Genomic DNA, 21243 nt, shown 5'->3' with positions numbered 1-21243 from the left:
TTAGTTTTTATTAAAAAAAATGATTTGAGTAAATCATCAACTCAAAATTTTAATTTTATGAAAACTAATTATTTTAAATGTAGCAAATTAGAGAACTTTTGTTAATTGATCCAACTTTTTACAATGTATGATTTTATGGTGCTTTAAGCAACGGCCACATCTAACATTCAGGATTATGAAAGCATTGAATCTATAGCAAAATCCCAAACTAGTAATAATGAATTAATACCAACTGAGTCTTTTCTATCATCTCCAGCGTTCGATGGCCCAGCTTCCGAACCTCTCATCATTTTGACCAGCCAGCGTCCTCCCTCCAGATCAGCAGCCAATCAGCGGGCCAGCTCAGCCTGCTGCAGAAGTTCTCGTTGCTCCGCCTCACCGCCATCATGGAGAAGTACTCCATGTCAAATAAGCATGGCTGGACATGGTGGGTACAACCCCTCAAGAGTTAAGCAAAAATATTAATATTTTCTCTGTGAAAATTCTATTGTTTGGGCATTTTTTGGTCTTTATTTGAGAAGTTTGACAGCAGTCGTTTCTGTTTTTTAACACAGACACAAACAACACCTTCTTACATGTCTTAAACACCTCCAGATCAAATGGTTTGTCCATCACAGGCTGTGGTTATCACCCACATTCCTCACACCAGCTGTTTCATGACAAACACGAGCGTGTCCCCGTGTTGTTTACAGCCTGTCTTGGTGACTTTTATCGCGCCCTCCAGTCAAATTCCTGCTGACCAGCATGTGCATGAAAGCGCAGACACGGACGCCTCTCCTTTAATGTGTTTTCGTCGCTTCTAGGTCTGTGCCTAAGTTTATGAAGCGGATGAAGGTGCCAGACTACAAAGAGAAAAGTGTGTTTGGAGTCCCGCTCATCGTCCACGTCCAGCGCTGTGGGTTTCCCCTCCCTCTGTGTTTACAGCAGGCCTTCAGCCACCTCCGAACACACTGTCTGGACCAGGTTACAAAACAACTTCTTTACAAGTCTGGCTACAAAACATCTTGTTCTCACAGAACTGCAAATATTTTTTCTCATACGTGGTGCACGGGGGATTTGCTCATTTGTCCGTCTGTTGTGGATTCAGGTGGGACTTTTCCGCAAATCGGGAGTGAAATCCCGGATTCAGGCTTTGAGGCAGCAGTGCGAGTTGTCTCCTGACTCGGTGAACTATGAGGACCAGTCAGCGTACGACGTTGCTGACATGGTCAAACAGTTCTTCAGGGACTTGCCCGAGCCTCTGCTGACAAGCAAGCTGGGAGAAACCTTCCTCCACATATATCAGTGTAAGTCACCTCATTGGACAAGGCAGAAGTTATTCTCCAAATCTCCGATATTTTAATGCTTTTATCCTCAGACGTTCCAAAAGAGCAGAGGATGCAGGCTGTCCGAGCTGCCATTCTGCTGATGCCAGATGAGAACAGGGAGGTTCTGCAGATGCTGCTCTACTTCCTGCGGGATGTCACATCCTTGGTGGAGGAGAACCAGATGACGCCGATGAACCTGGCGGTTTGTCTGGGGCCGTCCCTCTTTCATCTCAGCATATTAAAGAACGAGACTCTGTCACCAAGGTGAGCACACAGAAGAAAAAGATTCAAATGTCTTTTCCGAACGACAGAATATGTAAACAGAATGCATTCAGAAACAAAATCTGTCCCTAAAGGTCAATCCAGAAGAAGTACGCTTCGGGTCGTCCCGATCAGAAAGATCTGAGTGACAACCTGGCTGCCACGCAGGGGCTCACGCACATGATCACAGAGTGCCAGCGTCTCTTTCAGGTCAGGACGAACCTGCGCTTTGTCAGTTTTGTTGAATGATGTTTGCATCTTATTGTTCTTAAAGATTTAACTGTGCAGTGAAAGTAGCATACAGAAAAAAGCCCTTATCACTGCTGCACGTTTATGTATCCTTTTTTAGAAAAAAAATAACAGATTCGTGAGCGGCAAATTATGTATTTATTTTTTCTAGAAAAAACGTTTTTATTTTTTTACTTTGATGTACCTTCCTTTTGTAATTCTATAAACACATAAAAATATATTGATGATGTATTTTCAAAATATGAAAACTCACAAGCATATATAGACCTAACCAATAAAATAATATATAAAGAAGTAATTTTTACACTTGATTACTCAAATAGTTTTAATTATTCTATTGTTCTTTTAGCCACATGCTTATTTACATCTAAATTAAAGAGTATCGTGAACCCCTTTCTAAAATAATTTACTCAAAACATTCGCAATTCATTTTATTATTTTACATCTTTGCCATTTTTGTTCAATTAAAAGAATTTTTTATTCATTTTTATTTTGAAGGCTTTTTCAGCACTGATATTCTTTATTTTATTCTAATTTTTTTTTTTTTTTTTTTACAATTTGTATTGTTCTTTTAAGTTTTTTGAGGGAATTATTTTTGTTTACAAGCAACATCTCTTGTGTTTATTAAACAGACAGCAATATTATAAGCTATATTCTTGAAAAAGGTGTAAGTGTAATTCTACAAACGCACGAAAAATGTATTCATGGTGTATTTTCAAAAGAAAAAACTCACATTTTATTGTTGTAAATAGTTAACTTAATGTTGAACTTAGGCAGCTTTAGCATACAAGCCTGGGCAACTCAAATAATATCATAAAGAAGAAGTAATTTATACACCTAAGTATTCAAATAGCTCTAATTTACTATGTATATGTATTTTGACATATGCTTATTTACAGCTAAATGAAAGAGTTTTTATGAAATTTTTTTTCTAATAATTCATTAAAAACAATCACAACTTTAATTACTATTTTAATTCTTTGCAATTATTTGTCATTTTAATGAGTTTTCTCACTATTTTTATTTTTAAGGCTTTATTCAGAACTGAAGTTTATTTCATTTTACTTTTTTCCCCTGTTCTCAGATCCCAGAGGAGATGGTGACCCAGTCTCGGAACTCCTACATGGAGGCTGAGCTGATGGTGCCTCCGCTGGATGAGCTTTGCAAGGCTCACGAAGAGGAGGCGGTAGAGGAAGTGGAAGACGAGGATGAGGAGGGATCCTACCACGCACACTTAGAAGGGCTGATCCAAAACCTGCTGAAAGAGGCCAAAGATAAGAGCAAAGCCTGGGTGTCCCGTCCTTTCTCTGACAACACTGAACTCGCATCAAAAAAGGTAAAAGCTCACAGATTCTTCAAGAACGTTACGATTAGGAGTTTTTGCATTATTTTGCTCCAACTGTCTCCACTTTAAGCACAGTTTTGGTTTAAAAGACACTCTCTATTTGACTTTGAAAATGTGTGTAAGATTGAAGACGGCAACCCTTTGAGGCGCTGGCGAGTGTGCGTAGAAGTGTCGGCAGCTCCCACCGAGGTGCTGCAGCGGCTGCTGAGGGAGCGTCCTCTGTGGCAGATGGACCTGCAGCAGGAGCGGGTTCTGGAGACGCTGGACAGACAGACGGACGTCTACCATTTCTCCTGCTGCAGCATGCCGCCGCTGCCCAGCTGTGACTACGTGGTACTGAGGTAGACTGACCTTCAGAAATGATTTATTAGAGCTAGATCGGACACCTGACCTGACTCTTGCTTCTCAGATCGTGGCGCACAGACTTGTGTAAAGGCTGCTGCGTTTTGGTGTGCGTCTCAGTGGAGCATGAAGACAGCCCCCGCTCCGCCGCCGTTAGAGGCGTCGTTTTGGAGTCGCAGTACCTCCTGGAGCCCTGTGGGACAGGAAGAACCAGGCTCACCCACATCTCCAGAGTAGACCTCAGGTGTGATGGGTGAAGAAAGCTCAATTTTTTTTAATCAATTTGAGCAATTTTGACCATTTTCTATTTTTATGCTGTAGGGGGAGATCTCCAGAATGGTACAACAAGGCGTTCGGATACCTTTGTGTAAACGAAGCCCAAAGAATCCGCGCCTCTTTCCTCTCTCTGGATGAGACGGGTGCTGAGGCCAAAAACTGAGTCTCAAATGTCAACCTAAGCAGCAGACTTCATATTCTTCTTTCTCATGGTGCTGAGCCACACTGGACTGAGTTTGTACACACAACAGGAGTTGTTGCCATTTTGCTATTCATCATAACTATCTCATGCCAAAGCAAACAATAGATTGTCAAGGTTTCAACAGTAGAGCCTCAAACTTTTCTCTAGCCTTCCATGACGCAGTTTGTTTCAGTACATATCAAGGTTTTACGTCTTCAGAAAGGAGGAAATTCAAACAAACAACCCGAGTGGAGGTCCCAGGTGGAGCAGAGTTACTCCGCTGCCTTCCACGTCAGCAGTTATGAGATCAATCCAGCATGTTTCACACACTTTTCTTTGTTTAGTTTCCAAAAAAAATAAGATAACACTTAGTTAAAGACCCACTCTGATCATCTATTGTAACAGTGTTCCCAGTAATCTTTTGTCCTGTCTGGGTGAATACTCGATTCTGATTGGCTCTGGGTGTGGTTAAAAAAGTAATAATAATGTACACCTAAAAAAAAACTTCGGGTCACAAAGCCCAACATTTTTAAAACAAACTTTTTTTTTCATCATTTGTACAAAAACAAGTTGTAAGAGGGGAACTTTCTCCCTGAACTAATGTTTTATTTAACCTAACATGACGATAAGCACATTTATCGCTTTTCTTTGCCGCTGCAGTCGAGGTCTGTGCCATTACCATGACAACCACATATCAAGTAGTCCGCTTTTGTGGAAAAAGTGATTTAAACTGATTAAATAACAGTACTAAAAAATTGATTGAATATTTATTTATTTTGTAAGTGACTATGGTATAAGCAGGATAATGCCCTTCGAAGTATGCATTATCAGAAGTTAGAGCACAAGAATAAATTATTAAAAATTGATTGAATATTTATTTCTTTTGTAAGTGACTATGGTATAAGCAGGATAATGCCCTTCGAAGTATGCATTATCAGAAGTTAGAGCACAAGAATAAATTATTAAAAATTGATCGAATATTTATTTCTTTTGCGACCATGGTATATGTGTAATAATGTTCTTCAAAGAGTGCGTTATCAGAAATTAGTGCACAAGAATAAATTACTAAGAAATGATCAAATATTTACATCTTTTGTGATTTCAGTGGGATAATGCCCTTCAAAGTCTGCATTATCCAAAAGGCGTGCACAAGAATAAATTAGTAAAAATTGATTGAATCGGTTTTTCCTTTGTAAGTGACCACGGTATGAGCAGGATAATGGCCTTCGAAGTGCGCATTATCATAAATTAGCGCTTTTTGTTGAAGCATCAACAATCAGTTCTGATTGTTAAAGACTTCATCGCACATTATCCCTCACTTTTGCAGTTTATAGCCGAAATCAGAAAACCTGTCGTTCTCTAAAACATAGTTTCTGCAAACCAGCAGGAGCTCATTAGAAATTCATCTCTGAAATGTGGGCGGGGCTCTAAGCACAGAGCAGCTCCACCCCCCCTACCCTTCACCTTTGCTTATACCAGGGGTAGGGAACCCTGGTCCTCGAGAGCCACATTCCTGAATGTTTTCTAATATACCCTGTTCTGGCATGTTCTTATTGGCTGGACACACCTGAACCAGGTAATTTGTTTGAGTCCCTACTCATGTCAAACATGCAGGAATGTGGCTCTCGAGGACCAGGGTTCCCTACCCCTGGCTTATACCTTGGAGCGCTTGCGGCCCTCCCAGCAAATTTTCTTCGTCACAAACAGGCTCTTTTTAAACCGCATTTCATCATCTGCTCCTGATTCACAGAGATTTAAATAAAAAAATCTTCAGAAATAAAAAATAGGCTCAATTTTATTCAAATATGATCACCATCATCATTAAAAACACTTTTTTGTTTATCAGAGTGGGTCTTAAAAAAATCTTTTTTCTAAATTTTGTTAAAAATAAACATGTAGATTAAAAAAGCTGGTCAATGCCACAACGTGTACAGACACAACTATTATATATTATGACTATTATAAGTATTATTTATAAAATAACTTATGGACTCCCAAGCTATCAGTCACAGCTTGGGTTAATTATTAATTTCTAAATGATGAACATGTCTTTTTTTAACTTTAAGTATATAAGCAATTGACATCTTACTTTGCATTATTATTCAAACATTTTTTCTTTATTTATTATTTTCTTTACGACAGGAACATCCTTGTATTTTGTTCAGTATCTTTTTAAAAAAATACAACTCAGCCAAAAAATAGTAACACTTTTTACATTAGTATGTATTATATTTTGAAACTTTTAAATTATTACGTCATCCGCCTGGAATTTAATTGCCACTTGCACAATCACAGTACAATAAAAAAAAACTGTTTTAACAGAAACAAATTATAGAGGTCTTATTTTACCTTTCAAAAGTAGATAAATCGGACTGATATTATTTATTTTTTTGTTTACATCTTTTTTTTCAATATCTAATTTAAAAAAAAGATGAACTCACAAAACCTGAATAATATACAAATGTTTTGTGATATGTGTCTGCACTTATCCATATTTATATAGTGCACTTATACAGCAAATGACAATAAAATAATTTCAACGCTCAAGAGAAATACAAAGATCTGTAATATCATAGCATTTAAAAAAAAAAAAAATACGCTTTTTGTTTCAGGAAAAATGAGGGATCTGAATCAGAAATCAGGGGGTCCATAAATGTGCTTTAAATAGATTTTGTCAGATGTCAAAGCGGATTTATTTTGTTTTTGGTGTTGATCTTATATGAGGTGTTGCTTTAAGTTCTGTATGTGGGGTTCATGTTTTTTTTTCTTTTTTCTTTGGCGTTCTGTTATATAATGTCTAAGACATGAGACTATTTCACTGCTTCTGGGAAGCATGTTTGAAGCTAAGGGTGTGTGCATGGTTGTGCCCCTGCATCTGCACTACATGTACTGTAAAGATCTGCAGCGCTCTCTGTGCCATCACAGTTTTCAGGGTCTTCTTATCATATTGATATGCTGAAATGTGAAACTCTCACCCACCATCCTTATGAAGCAATAGCAGATTAGCTCTTTCCTGGCCCTGCCTTGGCTCTTTTTTTTTTGTTTCTATCTCTTTTGGGTGTTGCCATGGCGTTGCTGTGACCCTAATATCAGAACAGCCGTATTCCTGCGTGGATGCCTTTTGCTAAAGAGCTGTGTGTATGCGTGCGTAAATATGTTTGTAAGAGCACGACAGAATAATAGTGACTGACAAATGAGCTCTACATGGGTGGAGAAGCTCCAAATGTAGCTGAGAGCAGGACGACTCGTGCTTTTTAGATCTGCCAAAGTGACAGTAAAAGGAAAAACTTTTGTTTTTACAGAAGAGAATAAAAAAATCTTAAAGTATGGTAGTGGTCTTTGTGGTCATTTTTTTACTGTCTGCAAAATAATCTCATTAAACTGGACTCCAACTTGAACTATTATGATAGAATATTTTAAAAAAGGAGCGTGAAAGTTTTTGTTTTTTATCAGGATCAGCTTAAAGTATATGGAAAAAACTGTACTTTGAGAAAAAATAAGATGACACTTTGAAAACAGCTTCTAACTCGAAAATACACATTGTACTCTGGAAGGAAATGTTTGGAAATTTGACATAAATATATTTTAAACTTCGAAGAAATATTAAAATTAAAAGAAAAGTTAAAATTTGAAACTTGAATTAAAAAAAAATCATAAAATTAAAATTTTTACTAAATGAAAAATTACTTTTTTTTACTTTTTCAATTTCTCTTTGTCATGGCTCCCCTAGGCCACGCCCTCCCCCACAGCAGTTCATCAGACTCATCACCTCCACCTGTGTACCTCTCTATATATATCCACCTCTCGGCTCCCCTCACTGCCGGAACGTTAAGCTACACAGCCTGACTAACAGCCAAGTCCTCTGCTTAGTTTAAGCCACAGCCTGATTAAATATTCCTGTGCTTTCCCTCACGCTCCAGGATTCCACGCCAGCGCTTTCACCCACCTGTCTGGGCTCCTGCTCCGTGCCTGCTGCTTCAAGTTCACCTTTCGGCTGGAATTCGCTGCCTCCTCCTCTACGCTGCAATTCTGATACCACGCCTCCTCCAAAAGGTTCTCTCCAAATTACACCTCTGCCAGACGAACTCTCTCAATCAAGACAAACTCCCGATCCATCGTCAAAGTTCAGCACTCTTCCTCTGGTCCTCTCCTCCGCCGCTGTTCGTCCTCCACCCGGCTTCCTCGACTCCAGCGACCCCTGCTGGTCGGCGGCATTACTACACCCCTCAAGCTCAAGTCCCCTAAATAAATACCTGACTTTCTTCTACTCCTGGGTCTGTCGTGTTTGGTCCGCAACAATTCCTGACACTCTTCCTCTTTTTGTTAGGGGTGTGCATTAGCAAGAGTCTGGTGATATAATACATATCACGATACTTGTCACATGATACGATATCACAACATTTTTTTTTACTTTTTTATAAGTTCTACTTAGAATAAACTCTACTTGAATATTAATATGCTTTTTATTTTACTAAATTGGAAAGAAAATCATGATTACAACGTTAAACAGTGTAACTGTATCATATTGGCTAGTTGCTTGAACCCAAACAAAATTTTCTTTTGGTAAATTTAGAAACTTTGAGCCCACTGGAGATAATTGACATTAAGTGACAGAAGATATGATGACTTAATTTCTAATCCAGAATAGTGTCTATTGTTTCCTTGTGTCATCCCTTCATTTTTAAAATTCTAAATTCAAGTTTTTAGCATTTTATCAATAATTCTTTCAAGTTTGAAATTATATTTTTCTCCTATTTACAAATGTATTTTTTCAATTTTTGTTTTTTAATTTCAAACTTTTTTTTAAGTTTAATTATTTTTTAAATTTGGCGTTATTTTCGATAGTTTCCTAGAGTTTAAAATGTGCTCATTTGAGTAAAAAGCAAATGTTCTGTTATTTTATTTTGTATTTACAATTAAATTTTTCATTCACTTTAGGCTAATTATGATCTACCCCTTAGACTTTTTAATTTTTTAATGCATTCTATGGTATGTAACACCTTACAGACAGAGCTTACAGATGAACTCATTTTGCAACTCTGCTTTATTGATTCCCAAATTAAACAGCAAAATTCTAATATATATAAAAGTTGACTTAATACATTAAACATATTTCAAGATTTCTGTTGAAATGTATTTTTTTGCATCTGAACCCTTCTACTGCACCCATGTTTGCATCATTTGTGCAGAAAATGGCTTTTATAGAGTGCATCCTTCAGTTTACAGGTCAGCATACATATTTATTCTCCAAAGTCTTCATCTAAATTGTCTGCATAGGTGTTATTGTTTTCATTATTGAGGACACAGAGCTTGACTTTTTGACCTGATCTGGAAAATCGTTTTTTACTCAAAAAACTGAATATAGAATATGCCGTAGATTGGTGTATTTCATCTTATTCATGGGTTATTTATGCTATACATTATTCTCCTCGGTGTAGGTTCTTGTTCCCATTATGTGCTGCTCGCTCTGTAGAACCTGAGTGGGTCTTCAAAGTATGCCGGCGAAGTTATTTTTAGATAACTGAGTGGATGTGGAGTCCTCAGAGAAAAGAGTGTTCCCGTTTAAGACATTTTCACTCATCTTCCTCTTGTGTCCTTTCAAGCAATGAATAGCAAGTGAACCAGATCAATACCCAGCCTCATTTACCTACTCTGTTGTTGGATGGACTCTACTCTACTTCCCCCTAAACCACCTTGTTTGAAAGTCCAAGCTTGTTAATTTCGAGACAACACGAACGCATTACTTCAACTTCCACCTCATTTAACAAGTCGGTGGTTTTATCTGGGAATTGGGGCACGCACTTGCAGCTCCTGAATGTCAATGATCTCCTGCACTGTGGGTGTGCTTTTACTCGGCTGGTCCGTGAACTCTGACAAATGAGGGGCATCCTGCTGCAAAAAGGAGAAAAAAGTCTGACTCACAAGGGGGAGTAAAAGTCTTTATACAAAACTATTTTTTTTAATTTATTGCAAACTCACTTCATACTGTCAATGCTATTAAAATTGCATAACCATACAGTTTACTGCACTCACTCCAGCAGCTTTAGAGGGACCTCTTCTGGAGAAAACAAGAAATTATGCTTTTTATTTAACCAAGATTTATATTTATTTTTTATTAACACTTATATATTATTTATTTGTTATTATTTATTTATATGTATTGCAATATTTTGCATCATGTGCTGCCTGACACTGAAATACAACATAACAAAACGTTTAAAAGAGGATTTTAGTTGTTAAATGTGCAGGAATTTATCTTTCACGGTTTCAGGGTCATTTATTGTAGAGAATTTAAAATAATTTTACCAATTAAAGCCAGTTAATCTGCAGTAAAACATTTTCTATTAATTGATTATATTAATTTTTATGATTTTAGCACAAATAAAGGGATTTAATAAAACCCATTAAAATTTTTTTTTTCCAAGGTGTTTAAGATATCATCATTAAGTTGCATAACAGGGTAATACCACTAGGGAAATGGCTAAAAGATGTTTTTCTGAATGCATTCCAAATAATTTTCTGCTTCAATTATGTAATTCAGGTGCTCTGAAGTGTAAGACATTTTCTTTTTCTGTTTTTTGCTACATTTTCTAAACTTGTCTTTTTTCATTGGGCTCACCAGCCATGACGGAAAAACCATGAAAAGAAAAAAGGATGTCAAATTCTCCAGGAGGAGCTGGTGTTTTTTTAAAGTTAACATCCAGTTTAAACTCTGGACTCTGATCGGTTAGGCCAGGGGGGTCAAACTCAATCACACAGGGGGCCAAAATCCAAAACACACCTTAGGTCGCAGGTCGAAAAAGATAAACATTCATTGAACACTCTAAAACTACATTTTTAAAACTTTAAAAACGTAACTTTTTAACATTACTATGAATAAAAACAGGCATGAATATTATTCCAGAATAAATCAACTCAAACCTTAAATAACTTTCAATATTTTACTCTCCATAAAAATATATTTTGTCAAAATTATACAAGTTAGAAATAAGCTAAACATTAAAAGAAAAAACACTCAAATTTCTTTATTTTTATGTGCTTGTATATGAAAAACTACACTTATAAATATTCCAAAAGATTTTGATCTTCATAAAATATATTCCGTTAGAATTATCCAACATGAACATGCTGCCGAGCAAAACAAAAAAAGCCTGGAACTAAAAATAAAATGTGTGCTTTTTAGCAAAAACAAATCATTACGTTTTTTTTGCAATATGTTTTGTTATCTGGGTGTTTTACTCTGGAGGGCCGGGTCTGGCCCCAGGGCCCTCACTTTGACATGTACTTTATGTGATCATGTTCAGTTCTAATGTCCAAATTTACAAATTGATTATTTACAAATTTAGAATTTAGACTTTATTATTACAGCCATATTGAAGTCCTATTTGTTCCAATCGCTTTCCATCAATAAACAAGAAAACAGCAGCCTTTGTTTAGACTTCACTAAGGGAAAAAAAGCAAAAAAATGATCGATAAACTTTAATGCTAAAAGTCTGATAAGTTATGTTTGAAACAGAAAAAACACATCAACTTCATAACTCTAAAGAATCAATTTAACAACATTTTTTCTATATTTTCTTTTAATAGCTAGAATATGTAAAGTCAAATTTTAGCTAATAGTTAATTAATGCTTAGTTATGCATTAGCTAACAATGATTAAGGAACCCTTCTTGTGAAATGTTACCAGAATGATTGTTGAACTGTGAAGGAAAATTCCCAAATTTTCTCTCATTTTCCCTCATCCAAACCTCTAATAGTTCTGCTGGGAGAACCACGGGGTTCTGGGTGTTCTCCGGTACCTCTTCTCCGTCGCAAATGTACCTCCAGGGAAGCATCTAAAACAGACGCCTGAGCAAAAGCAGCAGTGATGATCGGTTCCTCGCCCTGTCCCAAAAACACTCCAAAGGGACAAAATCAAACACTTTCATCAAATCCACAAAGCAAGCACAAGGTTCTTACAAACTGATGTCACAAAGTGAGAACAGCCCCTTCCAAGAAGAGTCTGTGCTGCCAGCACAACCCCCCAGGCTAAAATGAAAACATAATTTCTCTGCAAAGCTAGCGGTGCTCGGCAAATAGTTTTCATTTTATTTGCACAATATTGTATATCTTCCAATAGTATACCATTTCCAATACCCACAACAGGAGTTTGTTATTTTGCATGTCAGTCTCTGTAGTGGCCGGGCTCCTTTAAGACATGAATTGGGCGGCACCCACAAAGAATGAAAGGCGGAGCCTCGTCTTACTTCCAGGTAAGAAAAGATGTCAAGAAAATACCTCATATTTCATAATAATTTGCTCTTTCATGTATCAAAGGTAATATATAATAAAATATAGTTTACTCTATACTACTCTATAGGCTTGAGAAAAGAATGGTATAAGCCCTTTAATTTTCTTCTCATTTTAAACATGCTTTTCATTTCTGAAAGCTTGTTTTAAGTTGACTTTTAAATGATATAACATAATGAAAGGAAAAATAAACTCATCTGACACCATATCTTTCATCTCCAGTCATTAGAAACTCATTTTCTCACAGGAAGAAAGCTGGAGAAACAGATGTCCCCTGAGGAAGATGAATCTGCTTTCTAGCAGATAACCCTGATAAAATCGTTAATGAATAATTGTTTCCAACATGCTGATAGTCGTTGGTGCAGGTATGCTTTCACATCCGCCTTAATACCCACAAATTGTCAACATAGGAATATACAATGAAGATGAAAGTCAACAACTGGTGAATCACGGTAAGCATAGCAACAGCTACGACTCAGGAGCTCCACATTCTACCACGACTTTACTTTAGGCTCTCAGTGTGTCGCCATCAGTACGTAAGAAAATCTTTACTTCATCCTAACTAAACACTGTTTCTATCAGAAAATCTCACCAGATAAAGAACTGAATTTAAGAAATTAAGAATTTTTTAAAAAGTGAGTCAGAATTCTTTATCGTCAATGCACAGAGTACATTGAAATCAGTGTCATTTATTCAGTTATTAGAAATAAATATTTACACGATACTCCACATTTTATTTATAAGTTTAAATATTTATTTATATCTTTATCACCTGTGTTTTTCTTATTTACAAAGACTTATTTATTTCAAATTCTGGACTTCCTTCATAAAACTATTTAAAATAATATAATAAATAGCAGAAATAGTCTATTGTGCTTAATCGAAAAGGAGAAGTAATTGATGCACAAAAAATGCACAATAATGAGAATACCAGGTCTCAATAAGTAGCCTTCTTGTCCTTAAATTTTTTTTTAAGCATCTTAAGATTAAAAAAGTGTAAAAGTGCATGTGTTCCTTAGCATACTGTACTCTTTCCTGTCTTACTGTTCTTTTATGAAACATCCTTGCTACAGACACACAAAACTGTAGTGTACTGTATACAAAAAGGTTTGGTGTTGCAGTTTTATGCTAATCTCTTGTGGTCAGTGTGAAAAAAATAGATAAAACTTTGCAAACGAATGTAATAATATATACAGTTTTCTTTTACTTTATTTGTAGTTTGACAACAGCACAACATTTTTACAATTACATGTCAGTATAAGAATTGTTGTTCCATTTTCTGTCACCCATCCCACCCCCTTAACATATACAGTTTAAGGTTGAAATAGAAAAGACTTAAAAAATTCAGTGTTGAAAATATTCTGATCCATAATAAGGTGCATGCGACTCCACATAATGAATAATCTGCTTAGAATTTCTGAACGTTTCCTGTTTTTTATACTTGACACTTTTCCACTATCTTTAGCCAAACTTCATATCCACTTTGAAAAACATCATGGATAAACAGGAACTATTTTCCTTAACAAATATTTTAATTTGATCATCCTTGAGTAGAAATATTCAAGTACTCAAACATTTGTAGCTGTAGCTATTTCATCACAGGAGGCAGTTTTGTTAAACTTAATCAGTAGATAATTGTTTTAAGTCCCACTACAATAATTTTTAAATCTATTTTTAAAGAGTTCTCAGTGATCTTTTAATTATGATTATGAAAAAAAACCTGTGTTGTTTTCTAAGACATAGCTTCTGCAGAGCGGCTTGAGTTCATTAGAAATTTGCCTCTGAGTTGTGGGCGGTACCGTTGGCGTGGAGCATCCCCGCCCCCTTTCCCCTTCACATTGCTGAAATCACTTTGCTGAGATTTTTCTCATCTGACTGACAACAATTTGAACTATTAAAATAATTATTCTTAATAAATAATAAATACTTTTATTTGTATTAATAATACATTTTATTTAAAAGCACCATTCAAGGCTCTCAAGGTCACTTTGCAACAAAACAAATAAAACACACACACAGGTAGAACAAATATCATATGTCCTCCACTGTCAGAAAAAAATGCCACAAAAACATGTCAACAGCTCAGTTTTCATTAGAAGGGATCTTTAAGATTTTTTTTCTCACTTTGTTGTTGGTTAATTGCATTTACTGTCTTTTTAATGCTTTTAACATCAAAAGCAACATTTCTTTAGCCAGAAAAAAAACACATAAAAAAAATAAAAGGCAAACAATAATATAAAGTGACAAATTGTTGCCATTGTGAAACAATTGAAAACATTTAGTCATTCAGAAAATAATTAAAATTTTTAAATTTTACATTTGTTAAGACTTTAATTTGAAATATATATATATATATATATATATATATATATATACAGTATATATGTATATATAAGATATTTTCATTGAGCTTATTGGTCTTGGAAAAAAATTTTCTCATGGGAAAAATTATGTTTTTTAACCAGATTTATTTCCCAGAAATCTAATAAAATAATTTACTTTACAAATCATACAGGAAGCTTCAAACTGCTAAACTGTTGTCTCTGTGATCAGTTAATTTCTCTGTCTCAAGCCCACACACACGCTTACAGAAACACTGAATACACATGAATGCTCATTCGCTCACAGCCATCTTGATGATGACTCACAAGGGTCCATGACAACAGGAAGTTATTACCTGTTTCTGTCAGTGTCTGAGGTCATCCCAGAGAGTCTGCTAATGACAGAGTGACTCTGAAGATAATATACTAATCAAAGAATCTACTGCAGTCTAATATATGTATTTTCTCGGTTTTCATACTGATATTGCCAAAGAAAAATTCTATTTTTTGAGTCGGTAAAGCTTTCCTGACAGACGTCACATTTGCTGTACCTTCTCTGCATGATCCCCGCTGAGTCTCATTCCCTTCTGAAGCTCTGTGACTCAAACCCACACAGGACGCGAGCGGGCTCCCCTGTCACACGTCTCCTCTCAGGTATTCTGCAACAGAGGAAAAATAACTGCCTGTCTGCAGGTAACGCATCCCCGCCAGGAGCGGGAAAGAAAGGAAAGGTGGGAGAGGAGTGACAGAGTGAGGAGAGGAAAGACACGAGGAGCAGATGTGAAGAGCATTAATGTCTTCACATGGAGACCTCAGTGGCTCCCACAGGGGTCTTTTGTGGCTTCCAGAGAATGCTGCAGAGGAAGGCCTTTGTCTGAAAACAAAGATAATTGTGTTTTGTGCATGAAAGAGCTTCTACGTTTGGTCGATTTGCATGTCCATGAGCGGCAACACGTGGAAAATAGTTTCTGCATGCTACTGTTTGATTGTCTGAGTTCTTTTGTGCCTCAGATGGTCCTGAGGAAAATAAAAAATATGCAGTTCTTGATGATCTCACATGAGCGTGCATGGAAAACAACTTCCTCCTGCAGCTTGATCTTTGTTGTCAGTGGTCAGTTTTTCAAGAAGAAGAGGGGTGAGACGTCTCTGTCTGTGTGGAATTGCTCTCAGACAAACACAGACAGAGTAACAAATCAGCTTCTATAGCAACCTTGTTAATGGGAATTCTACCCAGCAGATGTGTCCTGTGGAAGAACACATGGTGCGCGAAACAGGCTTATGTACACACACACACACAAACACACACCGGCTGACAACTACTTGCAGAAAATCATCAGGAGTGTGTGTGTGTGCGTAAAAGACCGGCTGGATCAATGTGTCAGTGCTCAAAGACACCCAAGTGAGTTCATGACCTAAAAACAGTTGGAAAAAACCCTCTTAACACAAGCAGCATTTACACTGAAGTCATGGAAGCTTTACAGCTCCAACAGAATACATGAGAGAGGAAAAACAATAATCATTTTGAGTAATTTGGTAATGGGAGAATTTTTGTCAACCAAATTGTAAATTTTAACTATAAATATTCACAAAAATGTACAAATTAAAATTGCAGATGAAAAAAATTCTCTTTGCAAAAATATTGTATTTGTGACATATAAAATACACTGGGCGGGGAAAAAGCTCCATCTAAGGCATCCACTTGTAGATAGATCCACTTTTGTTTTCCTCGTCTGATCTGGTATCTGGATCAAACCGGTACAGCTGGATTTCTCCAATACTCCACGCCATTTTTATTACATCTGTAATGTTAGGGAGGTGGTGGAAGAGTTATAAGCTAGCATGACAGCATGTAAAAAGAAAGCTCTCAGTGATGGGAAGGGGAGGTGGGGTTGCCCTACGCTGAAGGTTCCACCCACAACTTAGAGGCAAATTTCCATTTTTGTTTTAAATTTTGACTAAAACTGTATAATCATGATTAAAATAATAATTTTATAACAGAAAAAATTCTAGCTGGATGTAGGAGTCACTCATTACATAAATAATTAAAGTATTAAATTATTTATTTCAATTAGGAAAAGTCATATTAGAAAATAAAAAAATATTGGAAGGATTATGATTGAATTAATTTGATCGGGTATTCAGAAAGATTTTTTATTAGTTTGTCTTAGTTTTATAATTCTTCCTTTTTATGTAGCACCTTGAGTCAATATATGTAGTAAAATTGCTAATTATGGAATATGTAAACAAAAATAAATAAAATATCTGGGGAAAGAAGGAATATTTGCCACAAAGAAATTAGTTTTTTAGGAGAGCAATATTTAAATTTTCAAACAAAAGTGTGTATGTTTTATTTTTTTAAATTATAATAATAATTTAAAACACACAGGTAAAGCATAAATGCAGTTCCCTGCACTAATCCAAGCATGGATGGTTCCGTTTTTTCCGCCTCAGCGCTTACTCAGGGAGCATCGGAGTACGCATGCGCGAGTAGAGCGCGCAACCGCAGACAGGGGGCGTCAACATGTCTCCTTCATCCCCGCCGCACTGACTGCAACCTGCACTGCGACCAGAGGGGGAGACAGATAGAGCAGAGACAGGGACGTGCTACCATTCTGTCAAAGTCTCCATCATTTTCTTTTTTTTTTCCTTTCTTCCCTCCAGCTTTATGAATCTCTACGCATTTTTTCGGGATTAGAATCATTTCGGAGGAACTTAAAAGGCGCCGCTTCCCGCTCTTTATTTTGTTGTTTTCCTGTCCTGCGCAGTGGATGATTTTTGAGCAGAGGCAGCGGCAGACGCCCGGGTTGTAGAGCAGGTGTGAGAGACAGCGGGGACCGCTCCTCTCCTCCCTGTTTCCAAGGGGAAATGTCGAGCGAGAAGCCGGTTTCAGCACCGCCGGGCTCCGCTTCCTCGCTCGCGGACACAGACTCCCACCTTCCGCTGGGCTTCTCCTCTCAGCCGCAGCCGCCGCCGCCACCGCAGGTCGCCGCGGGCGCTGGCTCCGGCTCCACCGCGGAAAGGATGGTGTCCGCGGCCGGTTCTATGGTCCTCCCCGCCGGGGTGATCAACCCCGCGGTTCCGATCAGGAATATCCAAATGAAATTCGCGGTGGTGGTGGGCCTGATCCAGGTCGGAGAGGTTAGCAACAGGGACATCGTGGAGACGGTTCTCAACCTGGTGAGTGAAAGTGCTAAAAAATAAAAAAATAACACTGAAAGGAAGCCATGAAAACAGTAGAATCACTGCGCTCGAGCCGCTATGTTTTATTTACGATGCTACTCCCCCGTTTGTGTGGCTTTCGGAGGATGATGTCATTTGTTTGTGCGGGAGATGAAGCCTAATGATTAAAAAAGAAAACGAAGAAGGCATTGCAGATGACAGAGATGGAGGCACAAAAGTGTATTAATGGAGAGCAAGGAGAGGATGAATGGAGCATGTGACCCCATCAAGGCTCTGAGGGGAGTCCAGCCACCAGCCATTGTTGACTGCCTGTTTTCTGCAGGTTGCATCCATAAAAAACGAACCCTTCACCGTTTAGGTTCTAAGAAGGGAAATCTGGCCATTCTTCTGACCCCTATGATGTACTTCGAGGTGATGCGGGGAACAGCAGACGGGCTGCGGTGTTGCGCACCACCCCTTATGCCAAAAAAAAATCTGCCGTTTTCCTTCAACCTCTGCAGGTTATCCTTCCAAACCCCCCCAAACTGATCGGACAAAGGCCGACTAGCCGCGCGCTATGCATCGACATATGCATGCGTATGCCGCTCCATTACGCACAGGCCTATTGTTGGAGGCAGGGCCGCGCATCCCGCGCGCGTGGATCGGTGCTGCTGCCGTGGACGCATGTCTGGGGTTGTGCGGGGCAGATATTGAGGGGGGGTTGCCACCCCATCTACCTCCCCCCACCACCTCCCCTTCCTTCTTGAGGGGTCTCCACTGTCTGTCAGGGGGTTGAGGGCTGATGCTGGGCCTAACAACATGAGAGGATTTAATCCAGCTGCTGACATGAGGGCTGTTATGAAACAGATGGGCGAAATGTACAGCAGACGTGATGCTTTTGGAGGTTATAGGACGTTTGTAGGTTGATTTACCCACACAAGGAAGGGGTTGGCGTGGATACACCTCCCACCCTCCTCTCATCCTTGAGGGGGTTTCTTCCTAAATAAATTGTGATTTCAACTTCTGTGCTGTGCATCCTAGAGACAGACTATTTTAGGGTTCCATTTGGCCTATTTACTGCCTGGAAGCTGGGAGCAAGGCAGCCTGAGCCATTTTTCCTGGTGGAGCCATCCCTGATTTAGACTCCCAGTGGATTTGATGGCACGGCATCCAAAAGGAGGGGGCATATAGGTGCTTCTTGCCATGCCTATGGCCACCCATTGTGCTTCACGGTCTCCTCACTTCACTCATGGAGGCGCTGAGAGGAGTGATGCTGCATGCACAGGCTGCTTTGGCAGGCAGCGCCATGCATTTAAAAGCAGGTGGAGAGAGGGGGTTGAAGGGGGAGGAGGAGAAGAGAGAGTGGAGGAGGAGGAGGAGGTAGTAGGATGCTGCAGTGGCTATGTGCTCTGAAATCACCAGCTGATGCAGAGGATGAGGCTCCATGTCGGAGACCACCGGAAGCTCATCAGATCATCCACCTTGCTAGTTTCGCCCCTCCCCTCACAGACACCTAATTCTAGGCCACCGCGTTTCATTTTAAACACTCCCCCTGACGTAATAAGGCGCAAAGGCCAAAACACGCAAATGAAAGCAGTATGTGTTGTTCCTGCAAAGCTTTACTGGCTAAATCCTGAATCGAACAATCGGTTCTGGCTGCAGGGCTGCCAATAGCTAAAGCCTGTTAGGGGATTCTGTTGCCCGGCTCTTTAATTAAAAGAGTTGAAACAAAGAGGTGCAGAGGCATGAAACCTCAGCGGTCATGCTGCTGCTACAATGAGTCCACTGTGACCCAAATACAGATCCAATATTCAATGTCAATGTGGGAGCCCGTTCTGTGTCCACCATCAGATCCCTCTGCAGTGTTGATGAGCTGCTTGTTTGTCACACAGTTTGTTCTATAGGGGATGCTATAAAAATCTCTTGTTGACATCATCCACAATCTCTGGCTTGTTTTGATTCTATAGTCGTTTAATTGTTGGGTTACTTCATATTATAGTTGATTAAAAAGTGAGTGTATAATTTTCCTATATGTTGGTGGGAAGGTGCTTGGCTAATAACATCAGTGCAGCATCACAGTTGTCACGGCAACACTGCTCTTTGACTGCCAGCTTCCAGACGTTGGACCACCTGGCGTTGTCTTCCGCTTCCGGACTTCTCCCTCTGCTCCCCTCTTTTTTTTTTCTATTCCTCTTTATCTTTGCATCCTTCCATAAATATGAAGGTTTGCATCGATTGAGAAGCAACAAAACAATAAACCCTAAACACCAAAAGGTGAAAACAAAATCATTTCAACTCCATTGTTTTAGAATGATTAGTGATTGAGTTTCTGTGCAGATGGGTGACAGTAATTTAGTGGATTTGTTGAATTTCCCTGGAGAGTTCTGCTCAGCTGACATCGTATGGCTTTGTGGGCTGGAGAAGCAACTCACAGTGTTCATGTATTTAGTAAAAACCACTATCTATGGCAAAATTCATCAATGACGTATTTAAGTGAGCACATGTTAGCCTATAAAAACCAAAAAGCCATTCAAAATCCAGGAGATTTATATTATTTATCTATAAATCAATCTATAAATCAACTTACACTTAAAAACACAACACAACCACTCATTTTAGAGCTGATTTAGGTCAGAATTTGTACTTTACACAACTTCAGTCACAATTATTTTGCTGTGCTTCACAAATCAAGAGAAATAACAGAAAGTAAGGTAGTAAATATAAGAATAATACAAAAATGATAATTGTCTGTCTTAAATGATGTGAAGTTGGTTAAATGAAAGCAAATTATTATTTATGCCTGGCAGTTATTGTGGATAAAAACAAATTGAACCTTTACAATAAAAAAAGGATTGATAAGATGGTAAAAAATGTTAAAAAAAGGACTTAAGTTGAATAAACTGATAAAGATGTTTTGCTACAATATTCCAAAACCCATAAACCCATTCAAAGCTTAGTTTGATAGAGGTACAAATCTTTAATATCTGTCAATATCATGACTTTATTTGTCCAAATATGTCCACACACAAAAAGCTGTAGAATGGTTCGATTAGTGCTTCACTTTAGCCTTTTTAAAAATATATAAATCATTTTGGTAGTAAACTGGTGGCACAATTAAAGCATTCTTTCAAATAAATGACACAATGAACTAATTTTTATGTAAAATAAAATACAGTGTACTTTTTGTATCACAAATTTTAAGTAATTTCAGCATTAGAAGTCAAGTTTTTTCTAAAGGAAGGTTAGCACTTAACCTATTTATTTATTTTATTAATAACACCTTTTCAAGCAAAATTTAATCGAATTGACTGAACTAATAGATTTTGATTTACAATTTAGTATTTTTTCCTGGTGTTGATTTGAAGTCAGTATTGAATCGTTGCATCTCTAGACTAAAATTCTGATGAATTGATCTCTGAGTCATCATTTGGATGACTCTAGGGGTGTAGGAAAAAATCGATCTGGCGATACATCGTGATATTTCGTTCGCCGATACTTGTATCGATTTAAAAT

General features: G+C 38.0%; 2 protein-coding genes across 18 annotated transcripts in view; both read left to right on the top strand.

The window, feature by feature from the left end:
* Positions 1 to 4105, top strand: part of LOC112142597 (stAR-related lipid transfer protein 13) — a 33367-nt gene extending 29262 nt beyond the window's left edge. For all 5 annotated transcript variants that reach the window (XM_024266068.2, XM_036215184.1, XM_024266069.2 and 2 more), the window contains 9 exons: positions 257 to 427; positions 804 to 963; positions 1088 to 1286; positions 1358 to 1571; positions 1664 to 1778; positions 2902 to 3153; positions 3286 to 3503; positions 3572 to 3748; positions 3826 to 4105. In XM_024266068.2, coding sequence (XP_024121836.1) covers positions 257 to 427; positions 804 to 963; positions 1088 to 1286; positions 1358 to 1571; positions 1664 to 1778; positions 2902 to 3153; positions 3286 to 3503; positions 3572 to 3748; positions 3826 to 3943 — 1624 coding nt within the window. In that variant the 3' untranslated portion in view covers positions 3944 to 4105. The remainder of the gene's footprint in view (positions 1 to 256; positions 428 to 803; positions 964 to 1087; positions 1287 to 1357; positions 1572 to 1663; positions 1779 to 2901; positions 3154 to 3285; positions 3504 to 3571; positions 3749 to 3825) is intronic.
* A 12934-nt stretch (positions 4106 to 17039) lies between these two features.
* nbeaa (neurobeachin a) overlaps positions 17040 to 21243 on the top strand; it is a 108785-nt gene continuing 104581 nt past the window's right edge. For 5 of the 13 annotated variants that reach the window (XM_024261998.2, XM_024262035.2, XM_024262005.2 and 2 more), the window contains exon 1: positions 17040 to 17748. In XM_024261998.2, the coding sequence (XP_024117766.1) occupies positions 17437 to 17748 (312 nt within the window). In that variant the 5' untranslated portion in view covers positions 17040 to 17436. The remainder of the gene's footprint in view (positions 17749 to 21243) is intronic. The other 8 variants (XM_024262056.2, XM_024262049.2, XM_024262042.2 and 5 more) reach the window with 3 other exon arrangements.

This window comes from Oryzias melastigma, linkage group LG14 (assembly GCF_002922805.2).
Source record: "Oryzias melastigma strain HK-1 linkage group LG14, ASM292280v2, whole genome shotgun sequence".
Classification (NCBI taxonomy): domain Eukaryota; kingdom Metazoa; phylum Chordata; class Actinopteri; order Beloniformes; family Adrianichthyidae; genus Oryzias; species Oryzias melastigma.
Note: the sequence above shows the minus strand (reverse complement) of the source record. Positions and strands in the feature narration are given on the sequence as shown.